General features: G+C 51.9%; 6 protein-coding genes across 6 annotated transcripts; 2 read left to right on the plus strand and 4 right to left on the minus strand.

Annotated features, from left to right (window-relative positions):
* Window positions 1-107: 107 nt before the first annotated feature.
* N7468_007062 (FG-nucleoporin NUP159) lies at window positions 108-4897 on the minus strand (the record flags this gene model as incomplete). The annotated part of the gene is made up of 5 exons (XM_058476358.1): window positions 108-354; window positions 414-2020; window positions 2064-4006; window positions 4063-4744; window positions 4808-4897. 5 exons carry the CDS (start codon window positions 4895-4897, stop codon window positions 108-110), a joined length of 4569 nt encoding a protein of 1522 aa, XP_058329248.1.
* A 518-nt stretch (window positions 4898-5415) lies between these two features.
* pup1 (proteasome core particle subunit beta 2) lies at window positions 5416-6388 on the plus strand (the record flags this gene model as incomplete). Its single annotated transcript, XM_058476359.1, has 3 exons — window positions 5416-5541; window positions 5611-5658; window positions 5729-6388. 3 exons carry the CDS (start codon window positions 5416-5418, stop codon window positions 6386-6388), a joined length of 834 nt encoding a protein of 277 aa, XP_058329249.1.
* A 553-nt stretch (window positions 6389-6941) lies between these two features.
* On the minus strand, window positions 6942-9217 carry N7468_007064 (uncharacterized protein; the record flags this gene model as incomplete). Its single annotated transcript, XM_058476360.1, has 2 exons — window positions 6942-8857; window positions 8911-9217. 2 exons carry the CDS (start codon window positions 9215-9217, stop codon window positions 6942-6944), a joined length of 2223 nt encoding a protein of 740 aa, XP_058329250.1.
* Window positions 9218-9705: 488 nt separating this feature from the next.
* N7468_007065 (class I SAM-dependent methyltransferase) lies at window positions 9706-10997 on the minus strand (the record flags this gene model as incomplete). Its single annotated transcript, XM_058476361.1, has 5 exons — window positions 9706-10406; window positions 10472-10633; window positions 10691-10770; window positions 10846-10855; window positions 10934-10997. 5 exons carry the CDS (start codon window positions 10995-10997, stop codon window positions 9706-9708), a joined length of 1017 nt encoding a protein of 338 aa, XP_058329251.1.
* Window positions 10998-16233: 5236 nt separating this feature from the next.
* Window positions 16234-16797, plus strand: N7468_007066 (pre-rRNA-processing TSR2 family protein; the record flags this gene model as incomplete). Its single annotated transcript, XM_058476362.1, has 1 exon — window positions 16234-16797. The coding sequence occupies one exon, from the start codon at window positions 16234-16236 to the stop codon at window positions 16795-16797; it is 564 nt and encodes a 187-aa protein (XP_058329252.1).
* A 447-nt stretch (window positions 16798-17244) lies between these two features.
* Window positions 17245-19427, minus strand: N7468_007067 (translation termination factor GTPase eRF3; the record flags this gene model as incomplete). Its single annotated transcript, XM_058476363.1, has 2 exons — window positions 17245-17304; window positions 17370-19427. 2 exons carry the CDS (start codon window positions 19425-19427, stop codon window positions 17245-17247), a joined length of 2118 nt encoding a protein of 705 aa, XP_058329253.1.
* Window positions 19428-19437: the final 10 nt, after the last annotated feature.

The raw sequence follows: 19437 nt of genomic DNA on the forward strand, positions 1-19437 counted from the left end.
TGCTCCCCATGCCGGTTACCCACGCTGAAACTTAAGAAATTTTGAACAGAGACCGGAAATCATAAAATCGCAAACAAATGATAATAATAAAAATTCTCCTCCTAGCGTTACAGGTCGTCTGCGCTGCGCACTTTAAGTTCCTTCTTCTCAAGAGCACTCTTCAGGCTGCCCACGAGACGTCGCCGACGTTCAGTCTTGATGTTCCACTGTGCGGTCTCTTCAGGGGCGATGATGGAGCTTGCACCCTCGACGCTGCGAAGACGAGTCGTCTTCGCAGAGCCGTTGATGCTATTCCGGAAGTTGAGAGCGCGGGAAGCGGAGTCAGGGGTATGGTAGGCACTGCCATCAATAGAGCTACGGGAGCCAGGGGTGGTAGGAATCGAACACCATTCTTACGTGGTGTGGTGAAAGGCGATCCCTCGCGGCTTGCAGGGGCGGGGCTAGTGGTGTCGACGCCAAGCTTGCGCATCTGAGCCTCGAGAACGTCAATATCGCTGCTCTTGCGCTCTGCCATACTCATCATTGTGGAAATGGTAGAAGCGACTGCTTCCACAGTGGGCCGTTTCATTGAGTGCCGGGAAGCGTCACCATCGGTACGAGGTATATCGGCTATCTTTGCTCGAAGCAGGGAAACGCCTTCCTCTGCCTCCGCTAATCTGCCTTGAATCCTGGTGAATTCGGTCCGCAGCTCCTGTTGGAGAGCGGCGTGTTCCGATGGGAGAGGGGCCACGAGGATGGCTGCAGAATCGGTGTAGGTGTCAAGGGTCTTGCGAATGCTAGCACATTGACCACGGAGAGCCACAATGTCCTTAGTCAGTAGCTCACGGCCCTGCTCAAGCTTCTCTTCTACACCTTGAACACGCCCCTTCTCAAGTGCGACAGTCAACGCGGCAAAGATCTCATCCAAATTGGAGATATCTTGCAGGGTGAACTTCTCGTCCAGGAGATCGGTCGGCTGTTCACTTTCCAGGATTTTAATCCAATTGCCGGGGTCGGAGGGCTGAGGCGGCTGTTCATGGAGCAGGAAAGATTCGAGCGATCGAGCGTTAATTCCCAAGGTATCGATCATGGCGTTGATGTCGCGGTACATGCGCTCGACCATACCGGGGATTCCTGGCTTGGTGGTATCTCCCGTGTAGCTTTGATGCGGAAGGAAAGGATCGAGGGTAGAAACTGGCTCAATAGGCCGTGCAAGATCAGCACGGAGCCTTTCATCTTCATCGTCATCGGAGAGAGACAGAGCCTCTTCCTCATCCCGGCGTTGTTGTGCAGCCTGATGAAGACGTGCGTGGTCTTGGTCTGCGTCCTGAGGCTTTCGCAATTGACCGTTTCTCTGAGCGAGCTGACTCAATGAAGCCTTGCGAGCAGTCAATGCAGTTCCGGCGGCAGCAGCCTCCTTGGACTTCTCAGGCCTGCCGAAAAAGGGCCCCTTCTTTGAAGTAGTTCGGGTCGGACTAGGAGACCGGTAAGGCTCACGGCCATTCTGTGCAACAGGGCCGGGAGGTGGCAAAAGCGGCTGTTTGGGAATTTCGCCAAAGAGTTGACGAGGGGGCTGTGCTTGCTTCGCTGCGGGTTTCGAGAATCCGCCAAATATCCCACCGCCAGAGCCTTTGTCAGAAAGCCCAGCGAACGAGCTTTCTGAAAGCTTGGGGCTTGGAACGTTGGTTTCGTCGTGCGTGATCTCTTCTCCGCTATCGCTGAAGTCGGACTCGTGGGAGTCATTCTCTGAATCTGCATCTGACCCATCAGGGAGGGGAGCTGCTTCTTCTGCAGGTACAGTTTTAGCCTCCGAACTGGGTGCTTCTGGAAGTAGAGATGCCTCCTTGGTTGGAGCAGATGGGCTCGATTCCTTCTTTGGTTTGGACATAAAGTCAGGTGGAAGAGGGGCGTCTTCAGGTTCGGACGCGGGCTTTTCGTCAATGAATTCTGGTGGCGGAGAGGCATTGTCAGCCTTCGGTGTGGGCTTCTTTTGTGAAGATGAATCCGGGGGAGGCACAAGCCCGCCTGGCTTGGTTTCTTTCTTGGAAAACGTGAAGTCTGGGGGGCAGTGGCGCATCCTCGACCGAGCTCTTAGAGACATTGGACGAAGCGGATGTATCTCCGGGTGCATAACTATCCCGACTGGTTGGGTCAGGTGGCAGTGGAGCATCCAGGAAAGATGAGAACGTAGGTGTAGAGGTCTCTCTCATTGGAGTGGCAGTCTTGTCTGAAGGAATCGAAGCTGGACTTGTAACTTGATTCTGGGTGGAGCTAGCCTGGCTCGTCGCACTAGTCGATGCATTGTTACCAAATAATGATAAGGGTGACTTGGTTGATTCCGTGGACGGCGTCTTGGAGACATCAGTATCTTGAGACCCAAACAGAGACTTGCCCGGAGGAGTGTTGGCTTTGGCAAACGGATTTACCGGTGTATCATTTGCAAGTAGTTTAGAGTTGCCGAAGATAGACGTTGGTTCAGTCTTCGCTGAACCTTCTGCAGGCTTGTCGGCATCCTCCATATCATCCATGGCATCCGGCGCAGGGCTGGTCTTGTTGGGGGAAGACACCATATCATCAACCGACAGGCCGAAGGAGAATGATCCAGACGATGGCTTGTCCGATTTAGGTTCATCTGAAGCAGCTGTGCCATCGGGCTTAAAGGTGGAACCAAGCACGAAGCCATTACTACCGCCTCCACCGAAAGGATTCTTCACTTGGGTAGAGTTGGACGGCATAAAAGCTGTTTTAGATTCAGTACTTGCACCAAAAGTCGTGGATGATCCTGCTTTTGCGAAGGCGCTTGCACCCGAGTTCGCGAAAGGTGACCCAGTGGAGGCTTCGCCAGAAGGCGGCCCGCTGGACTTTTTCGCGAAAGGTGATTCACCAGGCTTGGCAGCTGCTGCAAATCCGCTAAACCCGCCACCAGCTCCTGCCCCCGTTGAGAAAGAGCTGAAGCCGGCCCCGGCTGCCCCAGACCCAGACCCAAGAAGGGATTTAGTTGGGTTGGGATTGCCAGGATTGCCGAATGGAGATGCAGCAGTGCCGAAGCCAGAGGCGCCGAACTTTGGCTGCGCTGGCGTGGAGGGAGTGCCGAATGAAGGCTTACCAAAGGCCGGGACAGCTCCAGGGCTGCCAAATGAGCCAGGGCTCGACGGCTTGCCAAATGCCGTTGCACCCATAGTTGAAGGACTACCAAAAGCAGCACCGCCACCAGCAGGCTTCCCAAAAGCAGACGCACCGAAAGGTGATGGGCTGCCAAAAGAAGACTTGCCAAATGCAGGCTGGGAAGCCGGGGCTCCTAGGGCAGGCGCAGTCTGAGAAGATGTTGAGCTACCGAAGGCAGGCTGTCCGAAAGCTGGAGTTTGCTGCGCTGGGGCCGCGGGGGCTGCAGGGGCTGTCGCCTGAGAAGAAGGCACAGAAGAAAGACCAACGTAAGGAACCTTCTGGCGGATGGCCTCAGAATAGATGAACCACCAAGCCGACAGGACACCTTCGTTGTTGAGAAGGAAAAGTCCAGGCAAGGGTGTGGCGCTCTCCGAGATATCGGCACCAAGAATTGGGGACAAGACTGTCTCGCTGCACGACAGGTCAGCAGCCAAACCAATCACGGAGGTCTCCTCATCTAAATCTTTCAAGGGTATGGAAGCCCGTTTGCCATCGTCATTAACCTCGGTTGTCGTGAATTGGCCAGCTAGTCCCTTTGAGGTTTCATCATCAGCCAAAGGCTGCTCTGATCTGGTAATCAAACCAACATCCGTTGAGGCTGTTGACGCGACCATCAAAACGTCTTTCAGATGCGGCTTGTAGTCTCGCAGCCGCACAATGAAGTTGTAGGCCGGTGAACGCTTCATTTCGAATCCCATTGTCGAGCAAATGCCGGGCAACCTCTGAATCAAAAAAGGAGATCCCTTCCTGCGTGTGATAATGTAATAGAACGATTCAGGGTTCTGTCCCATATCATCCTCCGAGGTATTGGGGGTGTAGACCATGAAAAATACATCATTCTCTAGCCATGCCACCGACGAAACTGAAAGATTGTCAGTCACATCCAAAGGAAATCCATACAAATTCAAACAAGCTTACCGTGATATTCCCCTTCCAAGTCAGATGGCCGAGGTATTTGGTCCTTTCTTGTCCCATCAGGGGTCATCTGGTCTCCAGAACCGTCCGCTAATCCCGCCAACAGCTGTTTTCCTTTATTGCTCCATGCTACACTGCTGACGCCATTCCGGAGAACTGGACCATTGGCCCCCGAAAGCAAGTTCCCAGCTTTCAGATCGGCAACAAGAAGTTCCCCATTCACTGTAACAAGGGCAACTAAGGTAGATGTAGGATCGGGGTTCGGGACCAGTGCCCGAATCGATGCTCCGTTTGTAGGGACAGACAAAGCAGGTTGAGCATTATTTTGCGAGAGAGAAGTCGTCTGGAAAACGGAGATTTGGGATCCATTCTCAGTGGCCAGTATTAAAGCAGAGTCGTCCGCGGTGAAGGCGATATGGGTAGGGCGAGCAGGGATAGCGATTGTGGCTTGGGGTTGGAAAGCTTTGGTTTTAGATTGATCATCCCCTGCTGGGGCCTCGATTGCCTTGCGAACAGAGTCTGCCGGCGCGACTACAAGCGAATCGGGCCCAGCACCCACCACTAGTCCTTGCGTCTGCGCGACAGCAAGAAGCGAAGAGGTCGGGGCAGGAAGGGAGTCTTTAGGCCATGGAGTAGGAAGGAACCTGATGTTGGCATCGCCAGAGAGGCCTTTGAAACCAACTTCCTGTATCGATTGTCAGCTCAAGCGAACCAAAAGATCCAAGGGTTCAAACGCGCGGGGATTTACATCAGTAAAGACATCCGACAGCTGTGGCCCAAGCTCCGCTGAGGTGCCAGCCCCAGACATATTGGAGGTGCCGAAGCCACCGAAAGACATCTTGGGTAATAAGTGACCGGTGAAAATCGGTTGAGACGAACCGCCTAGGTGTGAACTGGCGCGCAAAGCATTGATGGACGGAAAGCTTGCGGGAACGCGAAAGGGAAAGATTGAAGGCGGAATTGTTGCAGACCCCAGGAGGAAGATGCTGAGTCTGCGCAAAGTGTGGATACAGGCTCGCCCCAAGGACAAAAGGGGAAAGAATGCCCTAGAAGTGCCGATGATGGGTTGGGGGAAGCCTTTGTGAGGGGGAAAGGTGTAGTAGCAGACGCCCCGAAAATGTTGCTAGGCAAAAACACGCGGTTGCTGCCAGTCGGTTAAGGTGTCGATTAGGCTGCGGGAGCTTCGTCACTTCCAAACAGCTCCGACCTCTATTCACCGGGCACCTGACCTGACCGCGCTTCCCCTTCTATATTCACTGCTCCCCTTTCACTCAAAATTTTCTATTCCGGTATCTCCCAAGGCACTCTTGATCTACCAGTTCTCGATACCCCACCCCGTCGTTCTGCATTGCCACGATGCCGGGCTTCGATTTCTCCAACTACAACCGCAACGCGGCTCTCCACGCCAAGGGCGTGCCCCTTCCCAAAGCTACCAGCACAGGTACAACAATTGTTGGGTGCATTTATGATAAAGGCGTTGTGGTATGTTTATCAACTCAGGATGATTAGGATGAGGTGATAGGAGGGAAGCTGACTTTGACGGAACCGCAGATCGCAGCAGATACCAGAGCCACTGTCGGCCCTATAGTCGCAGACAAGGTACGAACTCAAAGGAAAGAAAGAAATAATTCTGCGGCCAGAAGCTGACCATCAACCTGCAAATTTATAGAACTGCGAGAAGCTCCACTACATTGCCCCCAAGATCTGGTGTGCTGGTGCCGGTACCGCCGCAGACACCGAATTCACTACCGCCCTCATTAGCTCCAATATCGAACTACATTCCCTATCGACCGGCCGTGACCCACGGGTCATCACCTGCATGACTATGCTGAAGCAACACCTGTTCCGTTACCAGGGCCACATTGGAGCTTACCTGGTGGTTGCTGGCGTGGATCCAACTGGCGTGGGCCTGTACACTGTCCATGCGCACGGCTCAACCGACAAGTTGCCATACGTGACCATGGGATCTGGTTCGCTTGCTGCGATGTCCGTCTTTGAATCGACATGGCAGCCAGACCTGGACCGGGAGGGTGCTATTTCCCTCTGTGCGGAGGCCATCAAGGCTGGTATCTTCAATGATTTGGGATCCGGTAGCAACGTTGACGTGTGTGTTATTGAAAAGGACAAGCCTACGCAGCTTCTCCGCAACTACGAGAAGCCAAATCCCCGCGGAGAAAAGGAGCGTAACTACCGCTTCCCAAAGGGCACTACTGCCTGGTTGAACCAGAGGGTTATCAGCAAGGAGGACATGAAGAAATACGTTACCATTGAAACTCTGTCTGGTGACGGCAACCTGGCTGTCGGAGAGCAGATGGATGTGGATGTTTAAATTCAAGGTTCTCAATGAAATGATAGGCAAGTTAGTGGTGCTTTCTTCTCACCTGGATGATTAATATACACCTTGAGTCATGATCGTTTCAATCCATTCATGTATTGTCTGGGAGATTAGATGGATGATTAGATCTTCTGACAAACAAATTGAAGACAACAGACCGTTTCAATCAAAGTCTAGGGTATACTACGAGTAGAGTAGTGCTGATATCGGCTTGATAAAACCCCCCTGGACACACTGGTGTGGTCATGTGGGTTCGGCTGTATAGTACTAGGCAGATTCACGTTGCTTCAATTTTTAAGTTCCCAACGTAGACTAGTAGTAGCTCAAACTACTCGCCATCTAGACTTCTTGTGACTTACAGCTGCCACGGACTAATAAAACAATTGTGCTGGGCATTGGACGCCGTAGGAAGATAGGTTTGGTTTCACCTACTGTGAACGAGGCAGTAATCTATCTTTCTATTTCCTCATAGAAGATAAAAAGATATTCTCTAGTTGGTATCATTGGATAGTTGATTCTATACACATGTACAACAGACATCAGCCCATCATGTTTCATAAGTCGGAATCTCCACCGATGCCAACTGAGGATCCGCATTAAGCTGCCTAACAACATCGATCCCCTCAAACTTATTAGTAATCCACATGATATACTCATACCGAGTGGCAGAAACCCGGAGCCCCTCCCGCCGATAACGCACAATGCCGGCATGATACATGGCTCGTACCAGCGACGGATATACAGGCCCACCGTGCCGACGCAAGTAATCGTAAAGGCAGTGCACAAGGGTGAAAGCCCGGGAAGGGGATAGTTTCGGGCAACAAGAAAATGCGACGGCAAGTTGATGGATCAAATCGGCGGCGACATAGGGATCGGGGTACCGGCTATCGCGGGGCCCTGGATGGTAGCGCACGAGGATCTTCTCTTCTGGGCATGGAAGTGGCGTCCAGGCCTTGTTGAGGCAGATTTTGAAGGCAGTGTGGCTTTTGAGAAGCCGGATGATGGACCATGCTTTTTCGGAGTCGCCCGTGCGGGCAATCTCGAGAAGCTCAGCCACAAAAATGGGGCTCGTAGGATCTATGCGACGAATCATTTTTTCGAACGATCCGTGGAACAGGTTCTGTACGCCTTTGTGCATGGCTGGATCTTCCCAAACACATGCAAGGGAGATTTGAGAGGTTTCCAACTGGACGAGTGTGTTGCGACCTGCCTTCCGAAGCGTGTTTCTCAACTTAAGATCAGTGGCTAGCAATAAGAGTCCGTTATACGGGAGCTGAAGGTCATGAATCCCAGAAAGGAAATTCGCCAAGAACGACCCTTCCGTATCATGAGTCACGGACTCGTAGAGATGAAGTAGGATATAGGCCGATGGATCTGTGGCCCGGAGGCCTTTCATATGCATGGGTCCCAAAGATCGACTCAAAGTACGCAAGGCCCAGAGGCGGCAGACAATTTGTCGTTGGATCTGCATTCGCGATGAAGAGGAGAAGTCTGACAGGTATGCCAGAGGCAGATCGGTCCAAGTTGGAGAACCCGCAATAGCTTCCGCGGACGACACTTCGAGCAAAGAATCCTGCCACTGCCTGAGCACGCGGTCTCTATTTTCGTGCCTTGCACTAAGAGCTAGCAATTCCGTGACATCCACGATGCACTTTGCTGCACAGTTCGGCTCAAGTTGGCTCAGCAAACGTCCAGGGGACTGCCGAGGTACACCTTTCGCGAGCTCATTGTCTCGCTCTAAAGACGACAATACTAAGGCCGTTGGCCACTGGCTACTAGAGTTGGCATCATGGGTTTGAATGACCATTTCCTCAGCCAGGGACATGATATCAGCGCTCAACAGTTCTTGAATCCAGATATCCACGACATCTTTGTCCAGGTCGTGATACCCCAGAATGGTGCAACGTCCAATGGCTGTCCACATGGCATGATAGTACTCGTGCAACATTTTTCTGCCACCCTTCCCCAGTGTTTTTCTTTTGCCGATAAGTATCAGTGGCAGCGCTTGCAGGATTAAACAAAGCTCGTCTGTTGGGACCAGGCCTAGCTCGAGAGCCCGGGTCACTGCTTTCAAGACTGCTGTACGGCTCGATGGCGTTTTTGCTCGTTTTAAAGTCTGCAAAACTCTCAGGTAATTTCCAGAGCCCCTAGTATTCAGGAATGGGTCGTCAAGAAAGTCAATGGCTTGCGTCAAGTCTGCAGTGGGGCGGGAAAGAAGATGTTCGAAAATCCGCCGGCTGTATTCAGGCTCTCTCTGCAGGTCAATACCTAAGCGACGAGTGAAGTCTTTGGCATACTCAGGCGTCCAGTCGTTCTTTTCGAGGAATTGTTCGAATCTCTGGGCTACAGTCGGTGGCTCTTCTCCGGGAGAGGGTGAGTTGCTCTCGGGAATGATCGGATCGGGATTGTGGTCGTAAAAGGGGAGAGTGATCTCATGGGTCGCAACTGCGTAGTTGTTCCTATCTATTCACAACGTTAAATAGAAAACTTGGTGATGGTTCTGTCGACACACGTACCCGGAACTTCGATGGGCGATCGCTGCCACGGATGATCGGTCCATTTCATATGTTCTCTGCCATTGCGGCCAAAGAGACACGCAATATCCTCAGCACCTCCAACTCCAGCCAGAGCAGTGTTGCGACGCTTCGCAAGGCGCCTTCGTGCTTCCAGCGGGCCGGGAACAGAGCTGCCATGGCGACGCTGGCCGTGTGCAAAGCGACAAAAAGCAGCCGCAATTAAATCATCGCTAACCCATGGATGATCCGTTGTCGGAATACCGGCTTGCCTCAGAGCATGCCGACAGGCATGTCTGCTCAAAGACATGGGTTGCGGTCTGGCATGCGAGGCTGTGATGGGGATTGACTACTTCTGGCGGACTTCGGGAGGTGCAGCTTCGATTCCAGGTCTTGGCGGATGACTAAACGTATTGGCCAATCAGTGGTTTTCTCTTTTTTTGTTGTCAACAAACAAGCTACGTGCAATGGACTCGAAACCAAGGAAGAGTTAATTGGAGCTGATAGTTTATTTTGAATATGTGCCCGAAATGCACTCCTTGAAGTACATTTAGATGGAGTTCTGTCAACCAAGATACTTTTGCAGCCGAGCGCCTATGTTCAATCATATTTCGCAAAACGCCCAAAGAAGAATCCCCAACCTTGCGCCACTCGAATGCATGCAAAGTATGTATGCTCGCCAGCAAATGATGTTTCATGCTAATGATCTTAGAAAAGACGGTGTCGTAAAGTGTTGTAGAACGTAAAGCGTTATCAGAGGAAAACGAAGCAAGTAAGCCCGGTTCCCCCAAGCTATGCTCAAGCTTGTGTTTCATGCGGATAAGGCTTTCGGCCTGTAACCAAGTAGAAATCAAAATAGGAATGCACGTTGCGGTCCTGAATACTCTTTCGGACGTCGACGAGGAATACCTCGATCTCAGGCTTCGACCACCCGAGCGACAGAAAGGGCTTGTAAGACCATCCAGACAACGCTTCTAGCCAGTTATTCTCGTTCCAGCGCCCGATGTTCCTTAGCTTCTCATCGGTAGGCCAGGCATTGATCGGGATCTTGTAGATCTTCTGCTGGACATCCACGAAGCCGATTTCCTTCATCCACCTTTCGATGCGATGCGCGAACCGGAACTGGCGGCAGGGTTCCACTTCCTGGCTTGCTTTCATGTTAAGATCGTACCAATCATGGAGTGCGTATGTACTGAAGCCACCTTCATTATTTGGTGGGGGCATTGTGCCGTCGTCGCATTTCGGTTTTAGGTCGATTTCGTGGCACTCGAGATACGCCCCGGGCTTGAGGTGTTTGAAGGCTTGCCGTAGTATTTGCTTGTACGAGGGAACGGCGCCTACCATGTGTCCTATGTGTATGAAATCGAAGTGATCTGGTTCCCAGAGCCATTCTTCCTCTGTAGCATCGTCGATCAAGAAGTGAACGTTCGGAGGAACTTCTGATGGCTGGACGGGAGAAAGATCTGTCCCTGTGATTGCCGCACCTGGGAACTCGTGCGCTGGAAAGTAGAAGATGGTCAGTGGTCGATGTTGATCAGCATAGCCAGCGTGAAGATGAGCTTACCTAGTTCCATTGGCCATATTCCAGAGCCGGTGCCCACGTCGAGAATTTGCTTCGGATCTTTGAGTGGAACGTTATATAACCGGTTATCCAAGACCAATCTGAACATGTGATGTTGCATATCCAAGCGATCCAGCTCTTGCTCATCGTTTGGATACGGGTACGCTAGTATAAGTGTCAGAAATCTCCTCGAAGGCACAACACCCTAGAAATTGCGCCTACCTCCCTCATGGTACTTGTGGTACCTTCGTCCATTCTCCATAGGATAGTCCGTTACACTATCGGTTAAAGATTGCGTGTCACTGTCATGGTGTTAGTTGTCGCGCACTAGGACGCTGGTAGGACACGGGAATGGAAAGGGCCCGATTACCATTCACTTTTTGGTTCCTGTATGTCACTGGTCAGCATGCCGGTACGATTGAATCCGGTAGGAATCCGGGCTTGAAATGAACATAGAAAACGAACCAGGGCCTTCCGGTACCGAGGCAAATTCAATGGGGTTGATACTAACAGAATTCCTGGGACTCATCCTGGATACCTCGATCCCGCATCCGAAGGAACTGGTCGGGATTGATGGGCACTTGCAGGTTAACCCTAAGGAGGGCTGGGCGATGATGGTGACCGAATCCAGATCGTGTTTTTCCTTCTTAAAGAGATAGAAAGGGAAGGAGAGGTGGGACATTAAAGGGAATAGTTTAAGATCCGTATAGAGTTCAAATCGATGGGGAGGGGGCTAGGGCAGGCACTCCAATATAGTACAAGAGGGCATGGAACTAGTATCCATAGGGGAAATAGGGGAGCACCATGTAATTTAGAAATAGACCCCCAGGTCAAGTCCCACACTAGACACGAATCAGCCAAATAATTGGTCGATAGAATGAATGGGAAAGAGTGGGTAATGTACCCGGGATAAGGAGGGAGAAAAAACGACTCGGCAGGGGGGGGGGTACTTGGAGTATGAATTTGGTGAGCCCCGACAGCTTGGGTTAAGTTGTAATTTGGCAGGGCGGGAAGACGATCCGGGCAACTATAAATCAATGGCAAGCTGCCGGGGGTGGGATCGACAAGGGAAATGTCGTAACAACCAAGCCCCGGCAGAGAGTGGAGCACCGATGGAGGGTTACGAAGTTCAAGCGAGGCTATACCGGGCATGGATGTCGGGCATGGAAGACTAGCGGGGAAGTGCCTCGGGCGGCAGCCGGCGATGAAATTGTTATATCTTCGAGACACGCAATTTCACTGTACACTGTCTGGAACAGAGATGAGGCCCAGGCGTACTCCTCGTCGAATTGAAGGTATTCTGAAGAAGAGGCCCGGGGGGTGGGAGGAAACAAAGAGAGCAAGACGAGTGGAGTTGGGGATCACACTTTGGAGACGGGAGCTCGAAAATACACGGTACGCGCTGTATAAAATGCACATCTATCCTTCCAGAAAGGCAGTTCAAGCGCAGTCAATGCGGATTGAGATATCAGAATGAATCCCCGACGGACTAATTTTCGCGTTCATGCATGCTGCCAGGTTTGATATTCTCTACGAGCCACCCAGCACAAGGAGAGGGGCGTTCCCAGGAGGCTGGATTCGGACCCGAACAACTCTGCTACGTTAAATTCTGATCATAGGTGGGTACTAGCGGGGTCCGTACATGCTTACTGGGATTCGGTTCCCTCTCTTAGCTGATGTGACATACGATATCTTACTATCTTCGAACGGAGTGCCATCTCGCCCTCAAAGCCCTCGAAAAGCCAGAAAATTTTGCAGTAGGCCTGGCCAATCGTCAGGGGATCCAACCGGCTGGGTATAGGAAACTGGCCCAAGTATGGGTCCCGTAGCTTGCCTGCGCTCGAACATAATCGGCTGGGGCAAGAACGAACTGCGTTTCTCAAACATGTATGCAACAAACCTACAAGGGTCATCCCCGTCCTGCGTAAATCCCCGACAGCTTGGGTCCATGAAAAAGACCGTTTCCCCACTTTTTGAGTTTGGATGAGGAGGGGGTATAGATGTTCGAAAGGGCAAAAGGGGGAAAGGGAAAATGGGATTGAATGTGTAGTACGCTAGTTAGTACTAGGCTAGATCAGGCTGTATGACCTCGTAGGGGACGATTGTTTCCACGATCAGTGGCCGATCACAAGAAGTTGCCCCGCAAGCAGTGGACCGTGGACGCCCCGGTGGAGCTGTCAGGAGGGCTTTCACTCTTTCCAACGACCAAACCCCGGGGACCGGGAACAAGGGTAGGGCCTGGCCTGGATTAGGGCGATCCCAACTTGCCGGGAACCTCCATGTAGCGGTTTCATGGTTGGATGGGCGCCAAGATCAATCGGGATGCTCCTCGACACTTTCTCGCTAAACGGAAAGTTGACCAGTCCGAAGTAGACGAGGCACTTGACCCCAAAGGGGAAGAGTCAAGCCCCGGTTCCGCAGTGAAGATGCCGTCATTTGGTACTCCCAGCGAGTTCGATTGAGGTTGCACATTAGAGGCTCTCCCGTCGCTTTTACTTCCCATGGCTTATTTCTGAATCAAAGCCCATGCCCTAGGAAGGGTGTCGATGGAGAAAATCCCAGGAAAGAGGAAAATCCGAGCATGGACCACGTCCCCGCTCGGCAGGCCCCACAGACTCTTTTGCAACGCAAGCGGAGCCGAAGTCCCTCCAAAACCCTTTTTTGTGTCCCTTTGGGAGAAGCCACTCGAAACCGGGGGTGCCCATCTCTCTTTCAAAAGTATGCCCGACACCAAGCAGGGATGCTAGAAGCGGGGGAAGCTTCCTGAGCAGCTAGAATGTGATTTACTACTTCCCTGGGAAGACTGCCCTCGGTGGATCACTGCTTGAGGCGTTCGGTGTTCCCCGATGAGGATGAAGGATGGCGTATGACCAGCCGATTCGTAGGGACGAAGGAGTGGCCTACTCTAGGCGAGCCAAAGAGGCGAAATAGCACTGGCATGGATATGCTGATCGCAGATCAGCCCGACCAAAACCTAAACACTTCCCCTTAGATAACGCCGCGGGCTGCCGCTGTGCTGGAATTCCATCCATCAGGAACCTCGCGGGCTCTTGGGATCCCCTAGCGAGTCAAAACAATCCTCGCCGACCCGACTACTGGGACACAGTCGCAGGTTCCATAGTGTCGGTACCTTCTAGATAATCCAGAGAACCGTCGAAGATCGAGGTCCAAGCCCGCTGGTAAACCCTTATTTCGAGGGCGGTCCGGCAAATATTCATTCTCGTTATCTGTGTACTTCCTGAGCTTTGGTGTCTCGGGTTAAAACCCGCCGAACAAGGTGAAAATGATTTTTTTTTTTCCCCTTTTCTTTTTTTTTTCTAACCGCCTCCATCTTGGGCTTCAGACGCCGTGACCGCCAGGCCCGCAGTGGAGACGGGATATTTTTCGGCGTTGATGGCCTCGCTTCCGAATTCCAAACCCTCATTCCTCCCTAGACCACTGAGCCGAACAAAGCACCGGCTTGAAGCAATAGTATGCAAAACCTGGCATCACCTCGCTCTACAAAGAGGTTCGGCCCCAGGTCCGTTCGTGACGGAGTATATGAGCTGAACACATGGGGCAAGCCTGAATTCGAACGGCAGGTTACACCCGGTGACCCCGGCGCTTTTCAATCAGATAATACCCTGCAGGGGCCCCATGCTGAGGCTGAAACCTGTAAGCATCTGCGGATTTGGTAAGAACCCAACGAGGTCAAAAAAGCTACCTGTCCTGATTTCAGTGGACCAGCATAGAACTTCCGTCCATGAACAAGCCCCAATCCTAGAGAAGAGACGGCGTCTACGCCTTCCTGTTATCACACAACAACCTAGAATACGAAATTGGGCAGCGACGTGGCGTGCAGAGGAAACAGAATAGACCGCTCCGATGAAAATCCCTCTGCGGAAGAAGCCGCGATTGGCCTACGTCTAGCTTTTCCCAAAAGGGCCGGAAACCGTAGCGCATGCGTTCTGGACGAGCGGGGGAAACCAAGAAATCGACACCGGTCACGGCATTACCATCGAGGTCCACCTCACGCGGAACATAATTAACTCGGAGAGGAACCAGGCCGTCGGTAAGATTCAGGGTTGATTAAAAAGGGCCCCCCCCAGTAGTTATTTGGAATTGATCAAAGCCGCCGTAACTCTATTTTGCTAGTTTACAGCTCGTCTGGGTAGACCGCACCCATCCAATCGGTTGGCGCCTGCCAAACTCCTCATGCACGCCCGCCACGGGCTCGCTGTCAATCACAGAAACTTAAAAGAGGCCTTTTGCAGATCTGCAACCCTGAGAATCAGGTTGGAGCTCCTGCTGTGCGCCAATCATAGCTCTGGTGGTTTCTTTACCATGACGAGATAAGTCCTGGCCAGCTCCAGCTCCACTTGGAGGATTATGATATTAGTGGAGATGTGGAATTCGGGATTTGGAATTTGTCATTGTTCATTGTCGTCTCCGAGTCCTTGGGGATTATACATCGTTGGGTCAGAGGCATTGCTGCCATTCTCCCAACCCTGGCGTTGTATCGATCTTGGTCTGCAACAATCATCCCAGAGAACGATTCTAATAAAGATAAGAATATGAACAGAGGAAGGGCTCCCCTGCCAGAACGCCCGCTTCTACTATAATCTACGTTGCTACTTTAGGTATCCACAACAGTTCTCCCCCACTCCGCAATACCACCCCGGGGCCCTCTGCGATGCGCTTATGTACCCAGTTATGTTCCATTTGGGGCCTCGGCCGAACATGAGCATGATCTCCTCCGATACAGACGAACACACATTTAGCCATTAGTAGTGCGGATTATGTTGCTAGTGAATTAAATCATCACGCGGGGTCTCTTTATCCCTCGCTGGTGCAAATAGTATGTCCAGAGCCGGTCAAGTCGAGGAGTATGAAGCCACCCCTCCTGCTCGTGTTGTGCCCTTCTGCTGCGAAAGGAAAGAGGGCTTGGAATGGGCCTGTAGAATATTAAAGTCCTTGTAGGAAATCTCGGTAGGAAGGCTTAAGACACGGATGCTGGGCATCCCTAGAAGCTTGAAGTGGAAGCGTAGTGAACCTCATTCGCAGAATGCACAGTGAAGGTTTTCCTAGATCACCAGTCTGAGTTGATACGGACAGCGTCTCTTACTATGCATACGAAATATGTGTTGTTTAGAAAGACGGTTTCCAAGAGACTCTCAAGTACTACCATGGAAGCCTGATTCATCATGAAATATGATTTTCGCATCGGGGCACTTGTGCATCTGCCTACTGATGAGCATACTGATATCAGTGTCCGATTATGCCTAGTTGCAAAGGTTGTACTAGTATTAAATATTTGGTACTGGTATAGCCAATCTAGGTTGAATTTCCGCGGAACTCATACACACTAAGGACCAGGAATTCAACATCCCACAACAATGTGACTGCGTACCCTCACACTCGTATACCTGGAAATCTACAGAAAATGTTCTTAAAGCTTGAACAGACAGATACTTGCAAAGTGCGGGACTGGATTGGGATTCAGGACGGCTATCTCATCACCTGACCTTATCATATCTAATCGCCGCCCAGATTTTTTTTTTTGAGAGATATGCACAGAACAAAGAGTTTCTGCACCACCACCTCATTGTCAATTGGCTAGTGCCTTCAAAAGCCCCGAAAAGAAATTCCTTCGACCGTGTCGTGTTTTACTCGGGACTCCCGTCTGGCCGCTTAAAGCCCCGGTCGACAAACAATTTCCACCCGCGGGGTATTGATACGCCTATCGAGCAAGCAATCCTAGTGGGACCTTCCAAAAAAAATTTACAATGGCAACTCAACAAAGCTCCACCGTGGCCAACACTGATGCCGCCTCATACCTTGATATGGGCATCACACTGGCGATCAACAACTGGCCCGCCCTCACACTTGCCGTGCAATCGAACTGGGGTGGCCCAAATTCGGCCGACAAGCGCGCCTGGCTATGCGGTGCGATCTCAGATATGATAGCAGACCGGCCCGAGACCGACGCTGAGGATTTGGAGGATGTGCTTATCCAGGTCATGAATGACGAGTTCGACGCTGTGGTGGACGACGAGAGTGCCGCTAAGGTAGGCACTGAGATCATGGAGATGAGGGCACAGACTGGTCGCGGCGAATTTGCAGAGATCCAGGCTCAGTGGGACGCATGGCAGAAGAAGAGCGAGGAGAAGGCTGCTAGCATGTTCAAGCAGGTTGAGTCGAAGGATGAAGACCAGGAGACGGATGACGAGGCGGATGAGGACGATGCTGAAGACGTTGAGATGGGCGATGCGCCGGCTCCAAGAGAGAAGGTGGAGCCGGAGATCGATGAGGATGGATTTACAAAGGTGGTTGGGAAGAAGAGGCGGTGATTTAGTCATTTATTTGCATGAGCATTTTTCATTAGAAGGGCACCGAGTTTATACCCTGAGATTTATAGCCAGACGGATTGAACTGTGAAAAGTGATTTTTTTTTTTTTCGGGACAGGGCATTACGTGACAGGTGCAATATGCAAGTCAGTCATCTTCGTCACTTGGAAGACGATCACATGGAATCTATACGTAAAGGGATCGCATTTCATCATCATCGCTGGAACTGAACTGGCTGTGGTATCATCATGCTCGGCCTTTTTTTCCCCACCCCTGCCCGTGGCCCTCTTGATAGTCGTGTTTTTAGAAAGACATGCTTGGTTCGAAGTAATTTCTCGGGTGGAACAGGAGGTGGTCGCTAGAACCGCCGCAAATACCCGTGATTGTAGATCTTGGTTTCATACCAGGAAGAAGAAGGGAAGGCATCCCGGCGTTATATCGAAAGCCCTTTACGCCTCATTCTCGGGAAGAATAAGTTTGGTAATCATACCAATAGCAATGGTTTGACCCTAATAATAGATTAGCACTGACTTCAGGCGAGAGAAAGAGAAAAGGAAACTGGAACGGAACATACCTGGTCACGCAGAGTGAATCGTCCCAGCTGCTGGTAGTCCTCGAACCTCTCAACACACACTGCGCCGGCGGTGCTGGTCACTTCGAGACGGGCAATCACGGTCTGGCCTTTGTTCACGAATGGAGGAGGGCGCTTGCTCTTGCGACCGGTGCCGGGCTCGAGCTTGTGGAGGAGAGCGGCGAAGGTCACTTCTTCAACAGCAGAATGAACGTGGAGTACGCAGTTGAAACCGGCAGTGAGAATGCTCTTGATGTCGAGAATACGGATCTTGGCCTCGAAAGCAGAGACACAGTGGACGGGGCGCTTGGGAGAGCAAAGAACGAAACCAGGGAAGAAATCATCTTCCTCAACGCCGCGCAGGCGCAAACGAACTTGGTCACCGCAAGTCGCCGTGGGAATTTCGTCTTCGGTTTCACCGTAAAGGGCGGAGACTGAGACTTCAGTGCGATTAGGCATCATGATGTAGTTGCCGTTCTTCTTGATGACTCCGGATTCGATACGACCCTCAGCCATGGTACCCATGTCACGGTACTTCGCAGTAATGGGCATCATGAAAGGAGCGTTAATCTTACGCTCTGGGAGCTTGAAGTCTGTGAGATATTCAAGGAGTGATGGTCCATCGTACCAAGGGCAAATGTCCTTGGGTACTCGGTCTTTAATACCAATGGCACGCTGGGCCGAGATGGGCATGGTAGTAATGTTCTGCTTCTTATATCCGAGGGCTTCCAAGAACTTGATGACCTTGATAGTGCACTCATCGAATCGTTCCTTGCGCCAGTCCACAGTGGGATCGTCCATCTTGTTCACCACAATCACGAGGTTTTCAACGCCGGTGTTACGAGCGAGCATAGCGTGCTCACGGGTTTGGCCACCCTTCTCAAAACCAGTCTCGTACTCACCCTTACGGGCTGAGATAACAAGAACACCCAGGTCGGCCTGCGAGGCACCTCCGATCATTTGAGGCACGTAGGATTTGTGACCTGGAGCATCAAGGATAGAGAATTCACGCTCAATGGGACCGTCGTCGGATGGAACCTGGACCTTGAAGAATGCACGACCAAGCTCCACTGTCTTACCCTTGGCACGTTCCTCAGAGCTCAGATCCAGAGCCCATGAAAGATACCAAGTCTCTCGACCAAGATCCTTGGCCTCCTTCTTGTACTTCTCCATAGTTCGGTCATCAACCATGCCAGTACAGTAGAGCAGAGAACCACCCAAAGTGGACTTTCCGGCATCAACGTGTCCAATGAACACAACGTTGACATGCTCTCTCCTCTCCCCGTAAATTTCCTTGAGAGTTTCCTCATCAACATCTGCTTGTTGCGACTTGGCGACAGCATCTGCAGCACGAGCCTGCTTAGCAGCCTCAACCCCACGAGCAGGGCTGGAGCGCCCAGATGATGGCGTAGGAGAAGACTTTCCAGAAGCAGCCTTCTGTTCCGACTTCTTGTCCGTCTTGTCAATAGCCTTGGAAGCGGTCACCTTAGCGCCAGCCTCGGCAGCTGCAGTACCCTTGGAGTCGCCCTTGCTGGTTTCGGTGGTATTGTTCGACGGAGGAGCGGGGGTTGGAGTGCCGATAGAAAGGACCTTTGTCTTTGGGGTGGAGCTTGAAGAAGTGGCGCCGATGGAGAGGACCTTAGCCTTAGGTGGGGCGGCGGATGTATTCGCGGCGGGCTTAGGGGCAGATTGTTCCGGGACAGCGGCTTGTGGTTGCTGAACAGGAGCGGTGAAGTTCTGGTGAGGTTGCTGGTTATAGTATTGGTTGTATCCACCAGGTTGTTGGGCATATGCGCCGTACTGATTATAGCCTTGCTGGGGATAACCGTATCCTTGTTGCCCGTACTGAGCATATGGGTAGCCGCCATACTGCTGAAATTGCTGTTGCCCTGGGACAAAGCTGTTCGCACCAGGCTGAAACGAAGCGGCTCCAGGTTGGAAAGTAGCAGCGCCGGGCTGGAAAGCGGGCGCACGAGGCTGAGGACGGCCACCGTTCAGGTTGACGCCCTCAGTTTGGCGAGAGAGCTCATCCTCCCAAGAGTCGGGAGTTTGGTTCGACATCGTGGGTAAA

The sequence above is a fragment of the Penicillium chermesinum genome (genome assembly GCF_028974085.1).
Source record: "Penicillium chermesinum strain IBT 19713 chromosome Unknown utg000005l:1.0-4115287.0:1.0-4118363.0, whole genome shotgun sequence".
NCBI classification, from domain to species: Eukaryota; Fungi; Ascomycota; class Eurotiomycetes; order Eurotiales; family Aspergillaceae; genus Penicillium; species Penicillium chermesinum.